Source organism: Grammomys surdaster, unplaced genomic scaffold (assembly GCF_004785775.1).
Source record: "Grammomys surdaster isolate TR1022 unplaced genomic scaffold, NIH_TR_1.0 126313, whole genome shotgun sequence".
In the NCBI taxonomy this organism is placed as follows: Eukaryota; Metazoa; Chordata; class Mammalia; order Rodentia; family Muridae; genus Grammomys; species Grammomys surdaster.
Genome location: NW_021621113.1, coordinates 11,202,899 through 11,212,666, shown reverse-complemented (window position 1 = coordinate 11,212,666; position 9,768 = coordinate 11,202,899). Strand labels below are relative to the sequence as shown.

General features: G+C 49.4%; 1 protein-coding gene across 1 annotated transcript in view; it reads left to right on the top strand.

Moving 5' to 3' along the window:
• The first annotated feature begins 845 nt into the window (after positions 1-845).
• Positions 846-9,768, top strand: part of Cda (cytidine deaminase) — a 25,657-nt gene continuing 16,734 nt past the window's right edge. Inside the window, exon 1 of the mRNA XM_028759958.1 lies at positions 846-1,027. Coding sequence (XP_028615791.1) covers positions 874-1,027 — 154 coding nt within the window. The 5' untranslated portion in view covers positions 846-873. The remainder of the gene's footprint in view (positions 1,028-9,768) is intronic.

The window sequence follows — 9,768 nt, the reverse complement described above, 5'->3', positions numbered from 1 at the left end:
AGAGAGAGAGAATAAACAGATACCTGGAGTTCAAGCCACAGCCCCACAGCTCCTATACTTCTGTTGCTATCCCTACTGTAGACAGAGGAAAGTGCCAATGTTTGTCAAGGAACATTTATGTGTGAGAAAAAGAGCCTAGGGCATAAATCCATTTCTGGTACCACCAACCCAACAAAGTCCATGAGGAGATAGGAAGGAAGGAAGGAAGGAAGGAAGGAAGGAAGGAAGGAAGGAAGGAAGGGAGGGAGGGAGGGAGGGTCCTGCTTCCCTCCAGCTGAGATGGCTTTAATGGCTGGGTTAGGACACGGAGGAGATGAAGCCAAACCACTGAAAACAGACGTTTCCCAGGCTCTGTATACCTTCTGACTTGGCACGCTGGCATGGTTGCCCAAGTTCTGAACTTTCAGCCTGATCCCTTTTCTCAGTTTTAAAAAAACAAGCCATTAAATATTCTGAGGGCTCTGGATCCTTTGAGCTTTGACCTCAGGTGTCACAGAGACCCACCCAGAATCCTCTTCCCTGGGACGGTGTGTCTACAGCCATCCACTGAGGTAGCACCCGCCCTGTGACCCACTCTTGATCTGTGTTGACAGCGAATGAAGTTGTTAAAGGAAATTGTCTCACTTATGGGCACCACATACCGGTCCACCATCGGACTCCCCACCTTAGTCGTAAACGCCCTCCGGGCTCCAGTCCTGGGAGACTCTGCTGCCAAGTCCTGGCCAGCATCCCGCCAGCCTGGGAGCCAGCCTCCAGGTCTCCGTCTCGCGGAGGGACACACCCCGGGGGAGGAGCCACCTCTTCTGGCCAGTGCAGGCAGACGGCCAGCACCGGTTTCCTCTGCAGTGGTTAGCTCACCCTCCACAGACCGACATGGCCCAGGAACGCCCCTCCTGTGCCGTTGAGCCCGAGCACGTCCAGCGGCTGCTGCTGTCCTCTCGTGAAGCCAAGAAGTCAGCCTACTGCCCCTACAGCCGCTTCCCTGTTGGGGCTGCCCTGCTCACCGGGGACGGGAGAATCTTCTCTGGTAAGGGCTAGCGCCGGAGTCCCCTTTGGGGCAGCCTGAATGGAAAGGCCAGGTACAGGTGGAGAGGGGAAACAGCATGGTCCCCCTCCTCACTGGTCCTCTCCTGCCTCTTGCCTAGGCTGTGGGGTCTCTCAACTGCTTGTCTACACAGTGGCTGTCTGTTCTTAGAAGTCTGGAGTTGGGAAGGGAATTTGCAGGTGAGGTAGAGGAAGCCAAAATCAAGACCACCCAAGACCCACAGGGTGGGAGACTCGGAGTATTTACTGAATGCCCTGTGTGCCCAGTATACACCTGCCCATCAGTTCTTTCTCTGACTTCCTGACCTAGGTTAGACCTATTTTTAGATGGAGAAGTTGAGGGCAGAGATATGTCCTAAGTTACAGGAGGCACTGGTGAAGGGACCCAGGGCTGGAGCTCCCAAAGCCCCACCTTCCTGCACCTTGGGGTACTGAGGATGGCTGGTGAGGAATGGCATCAGGCAGATAGAGTTTTTGTTTTGTTTTGTTTTTTGTTCGTTTGCTTGCTTTGGAGGAGGGGATCCAGCAGGCTCTGGGAATCCAGCAGTCTGTACTGAGTTAATGGGGATCTGCCCTGAGCTCATGTTTATAGCCACTCAAGTAAGCCAGAGTGGGATGCAGCTACGGTGGGATGCTCGGTCACATACACAAGGGTTTAGGGGGGCAAGAGGAGAGGAAAGAGAATAAGGGAAGGAGAAAGAAGAGAGGAAGGAGGGAGGGAAGAGGGAAGGAAGAGGGAGGGAAGAGGGAAGGAGAGAGGGAGGGAAGAGGGAGGAAGACAAAGGGAGGGAAGAAGGGAGGAGGGAGGGAAGGAGGGAGGAGGGAGGGAAGGAGGGAAGAAGGAGGAGGAAGAGAGAGTGAGGAAAGAAGCTTGCTAAACTTAAGGACATTCTCAGTTGGGACATGGTGTGGCTAGGTAAGCCTTTTGTATGCCTTGTTGACTGAGCCCCTGTGGGTTTCATGAATCACCCAGGTGTGTGACAAAACCTTTCCTGGGGAGATGCAACACATGTCTATTCATCCCAGATAGGGAGCCCACAACAGACGGAAGTACAGATACCTCCAAAGTCCAGCTTGGTGAACCAACTGGACTTACCTACAGGAATATGGGTGAGGGGTTACTTACAGGAGCAGAAAGGACTTTAAAAAAAAAAAACAACAACAACATCTGTATCACCAAGGCCCACCCCAGGATGGGTGACATCTCACAAAGCTGGGAACCTGGAGCACACTGCACAGCCTGCAGGCAGCTCACAGGTTGGAGAGTGTCCTTTCCAGGTGGTTTGGTTGTTGTAGACATCTTTCAGGCAGCTGAGTCTTTACTGTAGCTCAGCTTCCTTCATCTGAGACTCTGAACTTTTACTGTTTACCCTGGCAGGGAGGGGGTCCAGTGAATCTAATCAGTTTCAGGGACTTCCTGAAGCCATTTTGAGTTATCTCTAGATGGAGTTTGTGGAGTATATGAGTGAGTGGCTTGAGCCAGGTGTGTGGAAATAGGAAGAAGGGGAAAGAGAGCTGGGGTAATCTGTCAGTCAGTAAAGTGCTGATCTCCAGAGCCTGTAGAAATAGGCACGGTGCCACCCACTTGTAACCCAGTGCTGGGTAGGGAGACAGATGGATTCTTGGGGCTCACTGGCCAGATAGCCTAGCCTAATTGGCAAGCTCCTGGCTAGTGAGAGACTCTGCCTCGTAAGAACAAGGTGGATGGTGTCTGAGAAATGATACCTGAAGATGACCCAGTCTGACTTCCATACACATGTACCTGTATACACACAGACAGGCGCACACACACACACACACACACACACACACACACACACACGAAAAGGAGGAGGAGGAGGGAGGAGGAGGAAGAGGAGGAGGAGGAAGGAGAAGAGGAGGAGGGAGAGACAACCAATAGGATGAAAGGAGGGACCAAGAGCAAAGTCAGAAGGTACAGTAGAATGAGGAGCACTCTGTAAACTGTGTAGATGTCTCTAATCTCACACCAGTGCTGGAGGGAGGCAGATAAGCATTGTGTGCACTAGTTGGGAAGCTTTCTCTCAGAGGTGATAAAACCTCCAGGGCAGCTCCACTTTCAGGGCAGGCTGACCCTGGAACTCAGGTGCCATGACAGGTTTGTTTGTTTGTTGAAACAGGGTTTCCCCTTGTAGCCCTGGCTGTCCTGGAATGATAGACCAAGCTGGTTCAAACTCAGATCTCTGCCTGCCTCTGCCTCCCCAGTGCTGCGATTAAAGGCATGCACTGCCATGCCCAGCCAAAAGAACCTATAGTTAGAATGTTTTCTTTCTTCCTTTTTTTGTTTTTTGTTTTGTTTTGTTTTTTTTGGGTTTTTTTGTTTTTGTTTTTTTCAAGACAAGGTTTCTCCGTGTAGTCCTGGCTGTCCTAGAACTTGCAGACCAGGGAACTCAAAGAGATCCGCTTGCCCATACTTCCCAAGTGCTGGGATTAAAGGTGTGTGCCACCACACCCGGTACACCACACGCCACTCTCATGGTAGCTCTGCTTGCTTTCTGTTACCTGGCAGATTGCTCCTCTCTACCCACTGGAGAACAGGTTCATCAATTCATTTTTTTTTAAAAAAAATAATTTCAGAGGCTAATTTTTCACATTTAAACCTTTAATCCTTCAGGATAACCTTTTTAAAAAAAAAAGATTTATTTTATGTATGTGAGTACACTGTCTTCAGACACACCAGAAGAGGGCATCCAATCTCATTACGGATGGTTGTGAGCCACCATGTGGTTGCTGGGAATTGAACCCAGGACCTCTGGAAGAGCAGTCGGTGCTCTTAACCACCAAGCCATCTCCCCAGCCCCTCTGCTCTTCATTCTTACGGCCGTTACATCCATACTTCAGATCTCATTCCAAACCCAAGCTCTTTGGGCAGACCCTTGTTTCATAGTGGATGTGCAGAGGGGTTACCACTGAGCTGAGGGGTCCTTTTGTCTGCTTGGGATGGAAATCTCAAGTAGACAAGGAAGGATAGACTTTATCTTGATAGTTCTGGGCCCTCTAGTGCCCAAAGCTTGTGGTGTAGACTGGCTGGCTCGCAGACTTAGTGTTCCAAATCTGGAGAACTAGATACTTAAGGTGCCCCAGCCCAGGCTTGTGTCAACAGCCACTGTAATGAGCTGTCATCAGGGACAGCTGGCACCATGGCTCCCAAGCCTTGGGTGTCCACCATTGGTCTTTAAGGCTTGTCAACTACCTAGAACTCTGATGCCTGAGGCAGACAGAGCTTCATCCCTGTCTTTCCACAAGTGTCTACTCTCTGAAACTTGTTTTGTTTGGTTTTGGTTTCCAAGACAGGATTTCTCTGTGTCACCCTTGGCTGTCCTGGAACTCCCTCTGTAGACCAGGCTGGCCTCAAACTCACAGAGATCTGCCTATCTCTGACTCCCACACCCAGAGTCTCTCTGAAACTCTTTAGCCACAAGTTTTTTGCTGCTTCTGTCACGCGGTGGCTACTGTTTTTGTTGTCTCCTCTTACCATTCATTACCTGCTCAACATGCTCCACCCATGATGGCAAGAGTCTCCACCTGCCATAAAGACTGCAAGTAGACAAAAAAAGAACAACAACAACAAAAAAAAAACAACAACAACAAAACAAAACCCACTTTCACTGACAGAGCCATGAGCAAGTGGCTATTTCATGGGTGTGGCATGCAAATTGAAACACACCAACCACAGCCACTTCAGGTTTTATGAAGATCAATCTCAGCCCTCCCATCTGTCAATCACAAGCCTTCCTGAGTCACTAAGGGAGTGTCCCTCTTTTGGACGTGAGCCTCTGAAAGGTCCAGAGCAGCCAGAGGTTAAGTGGCCCGAATTACTGGATGGGGGTCAAGTGACAGGCATGTCCAACCTTTTTATACTACCAACAAAAGTTGTCATCTGTATAACAAAACATGTGCAAAGCTGTCTTTGACTCTCTCTCTCTCTCTCTCTCTCTCTCTCTCTCTCTCTCTCTCTCTCTCTCTCTGCCTTCCTCTGGCTCCCAAGTACTGGCATAATAAGCAAGCACCACTACTGCTGTGCAAAAAAAAAACAAAACAAAAACCTCTTGTTTTTTAAAGATTTATTTTTAGTGTCTGTCTGTCTGTCTGTCTGTCTGTCTGTCTACATGTTTGTATGTGGGTATGAATACATGACTGCAAGTGCTCAAAGAGGCCAGAAGGCATCAGATCCCCTAGACCTGGAGTTCCAGAATGAGGGAACTGCCTGACGTGTGTTCTGGGAGCCGAGCTATGGTTCTCTGCAAGGCTAGCACAGAGGTAACTGAGCCGTTGCTTTTTGTGTTCGGCCGCCATCATAGCTGTCCTTGGGTGGAGGCTGGATGTGTTTGAAAGTTCACCGAGGCATGGCTTTTCTGGAGTAAAGGTTTCTAGCTGTGGCTGGAATGTGAGCTGGAGTAAGAGTCACCTTCAGTAGGTGGGGTTAGGCCTGGCTCTGCAGCTCCAGGGCAGGTCTCTCTGAAGGGTCGCTTGCTCCAGACTGCCTGGAAGAAGGGAAAGCCTGCTGAATGGTGGGTATCCATTCACAAAAAAAACATCAAAACAGACTTCCAGGGCTGGAAAAATAACTCAGCGGTTAAGAGAACTCACTGACTGCTCTTCCAGAGGTCCTGGGTTCAATTCCCAGCACCCACATGGTGGCTCACAACCATCTGTAATGAGATCTGATGCCCTTTTCTGGCACATAGGTCATATGTGTATATATAGGTCACATACATAAAATAAATAAATAAATCTTTAAAAAAAAAACAGGCTTCCAGAAGAGACTTAACATCTCAATACAAAACTAACAATCTCAGCGGTTTAAAAAAAAAAGTGTGTAGCATGTAGCCTAGTGGCACGTGCCTAATGCCAGCTCTCAGGAGGCAGGGGCAGGCAGATCTCTCTCTGAGTGTGAGCCAGCACTCAGGAGGCAGGGCAGGCAGATCTCTCTCTGAGTTTGAGGCCAGTCTGGTCTACAGAATGAGTTCCTGGATAGCCAGGGCTACACAGAGAAACCCTGTCTAGAAAACAACAACAACAAATAATGTTTGTGTGAGTTGTGTGTATGGACGTTTGTTTATACATGTGTTCAGGTACATGTGGAGGCCTGGGACAGATATCAGGAGTCCTCCTCCATCCCCTGTTCCCCTTAATAATTGGGGACAGAGTCTCTCCACTGAACCCAGAGCTCACCACATCCTAGGCTAGCTAGCTAGCTTGCTGTGTAGATCCTGTCTGCCTTCTGAGTGAGCGCTGGATTACAGATAGGCCACGCCCACCCCTGGAATTTACACTGATGCTGGGAATCTGAACTCTGCTCCTCAAGCTTGCACTAATACTTTATACACCAAACTATCTTCCTAGACATTAACAGTATTTGGCCTCTGCCCCATTGACTCCTCTAACTGTCTCTGAAACGACAGAAGTTTGCTCAGAGGTGAGCAAATGGAAGACATTAGTGGAAGTCTTGGATTCTGATACTGGAGGAAGGGCCAGGTGCATAAAAGGAGGGCCCATGCAGTCGACCTGGGGGAAGGGGGTCCCCAAGCAACTGGAGGAAACTGGAGCACCATGGGGTGAGTAGAGAGATCAGGGAGCAGAGAGGGCACAGTCCATTACAAACTGAGTTCGTAACTTACAGCAAGATGTGTCTGCTCAGCTCTGTGATATTCTCCCAATCAACAAAATCTTCCAGCAGCTTCCGTTGCACAAACAACAGCTCATGCTATTCAAAAGTAAGTCTGCTATAGACAGCCTTGCTGTGAGCAACCTGGGGAGAGGGCAGGGGAACTAGCACTCTCTTTGTTACTCTCTACCCTGCTGTGAGGACTTGGGTCACCTGGGCTGGTAATTGATAACTACAATTGTTTTGCCATGATTCACTGACTGGCAGCCTTCTGCAGTTCCTGGTGAGAACGGTGAGAGAGACAGAGAGAGGAAGAGCTGGCGTGGGATGGACACAGGGGTCCAGACAGGACAGGAGGAGTGAGAAAGAACCAGGCCAGGGAAATAGAACCCATCCTCACGGGGAAGATGCTCCGCCATCGTCACGGGAGGCCAGGTGGAAGATGGATACTGGAGAAGCAGAGAGGACCCCTCAGAGCCCTGGGCATACCTCAGGAAGCATCTCTGTCCTCTGCTCTAAGCGACCAGCTCACCACAGCGTAAGAAAGGATCTTGGGACAATGCTTGTGATTCCTTCCAACTCTGCAGGCACCGCATAAGGCAGTGGCTCTCTCAGCCTTCCTAATGCTGCACACCCTTTAATACAGTTCCTCATGCTGTCATAACCCCCACCACAAAATTACCTTTGTTGCTCCTTCATGACTAATTTTGCTCGTGTGATGAATCATAACGTGAACATCTGTGTTTTCCAGTGGTCTCAGGTGATCCTTGTGGAAGGGTCGTTTTGACCCCCAAAGGGGTCACAAGCCACAAGTTGAGAACGGCTGATTTAAGAGATAGAACATTTTTCTTCTTTATTGTGTGATCTGGGGACAATACTGTCCCTGTCTGTCCCCTCTCCATCCACCATTTAAGGGAGAAGCTACTTTCCTGGATGGAGATGACGGCTAGGAGAAATGGCGGACCTACATTCAATTCCCAGCACCTGTGGAAAAAAGCCAGGCACAGTGGTGCATGTCTGAAATCCCAGTGCTGAGGACACAGAGGCAGGCGGATCCCTGGAGGTCACTAACCAGCCTGGTTAGCCAAGTGAGTGCCAGGAACCAGTGAAAGACCCTGCTTCAAAAGTAAGGCAGGACCAGGTGTGGTGGGATGCTGAGGCAGGATTGTGAGTTACCGGCAAGCTATGGGAATCTAACTCAAGAGGGGGTGGGGGTGGGGGAACCAGTGGACTTTGGCCTAGACCTAATAAAAAGCTTCAGGAGGGGGGTTTCAAGAGAAACTCTCCGGTGAGTGGGCTAGGACGTGCCTGGGGTTACAGCTACTTGGGAAACCAAAGCAGGGACTTAAATTTGGGTCTAGAAGTTTAAGAGTAACCTGGGCAGCATAACAAAGCTGGCAAGAGGGGAGGGGAAAGGGAAGGAGAGAGGGTGAGGGGGTGGGTACTGTTCCTTTTCACTCTGATGGCTATACCAAAATGGCACAGGCCAGGTAACATGGACAACACACACTGATAGTCAAACAAATCCAGAAGCTCAGGAATCCAAGCTGAACACAGCAGCAGATTTAGTCCTCAGTGAGGGTCGGCTGCCAGTCTTGGCCACCTCCTCTTGATGTCCTGGAACAGCAGGAGAGAGCAATCTCTGGTGTCTTCTAAGGGTGCCATGTGGGGCTACCTTCCATCATCCCATCACGGGAGGATGGTGAGCTCATCTAAATCATCTAGTCCTCTTTACTCCATGGAAACACAGGTTAGGGCTTCAACAGGGAAGCAGAGAGGCATCACACATTCAGGCCATGTATGTAGCCAAGAACTTGCCATTCTGGAACCCGGTCACTCTCCCACTACAACACAACCAAGCTTGTCCTCACAAAATTCCCATTCGAGTTAACTAACAGAAAGATGTGTTTCAGCCAGGAAACACCAGGAAGAAAGTTAAAGCTGCACAGATGGACAGAGAGGTCGGGAGACGGAAGTTGGAGGTCTGGGGAGGAGGTCAGGGAAGGCTTCTGACATGGTCAAGTAGGGGGAAGCCATGAATCTGGTACCTAAGGACAAAAAGACAACACATTGGGGTAAAGACATTAATTGGCTTCGGTTTGGGTGCTAGCAATAGATTCACGTATTAATAGTGTGTTCACAAGCTGGTGAGATGGTGCATCAGTTAAGAGCGTGCACCCGTCTTTGGAGGAATCCATTCCCAGCATGCATATCAAGTAGCCCACAAAGACCTGTAGCTCTAGCTCCTGGGGATCCAATGCCTCTCACCAAACGTGTGCACATACCCCTGAGGGCACCAACATACACATGCACATACCCACATATATACACATACTTTTAAGAAATTAAGAAAACCTATATTTTAAAAAAAACCAATGAATGTTCAGGAGGCTGGAACTATAGCTTGGTTGGTAGAGTGTTTGCTTACCTAGCATTCACCAAACCCTGGGTTTGAACCACATGCATCTACTCACCCCAGATAGAATACCTATAACAAACCCAAGTACAGATACCACCAAAGTCCAACTTGGTGAAACAATGCATTTATTGGGGTTACTTACAGGAATATAGGGAAAGGGTCACTTACAGGAGCAGAAATGACTCAAAGACAGCTATATCACCAAGGTCCATCCTAGCATGGATGACAGCTCACAAACTGGGAACCTGGAGCACACTGCAACAGCCTGCAGGCAGCTCAACAGGCTGGAGAGTGTCCTTTCCAGGTGCCTCAGTTGGTCTAAACCTCTTCCAGGCAGTTCTCTCAGCATTCTTTGCTCTTTACTCTCAGGGCCTGAGGTGCCTAGTGAATCTGGTCAGTTTCAGGGACTTCCTGAAGCTATTCTGAGTTGTTTACTTGCTGTCTTAAGGCGCTTCCCAGGAGTGCTGGAATAGTTCAGTCTAGGAGGAAATGGCAGCACTACAGAAGTAGAAGCAGGGGATGAGGTTCTAGGTCACTCTCAGCTATGTATCTGGTTTTGAGGCTAGTCTGGGCTACAACAGACCTCTGCTCAAAAAAAAAAAAAAGTAGAAGAAGGAGGAGGAGGAGGAGGAAGAGGGAGAGAGAGAGAGAGAGAGAGAGAGAGAGAGAGAGAGAGAGA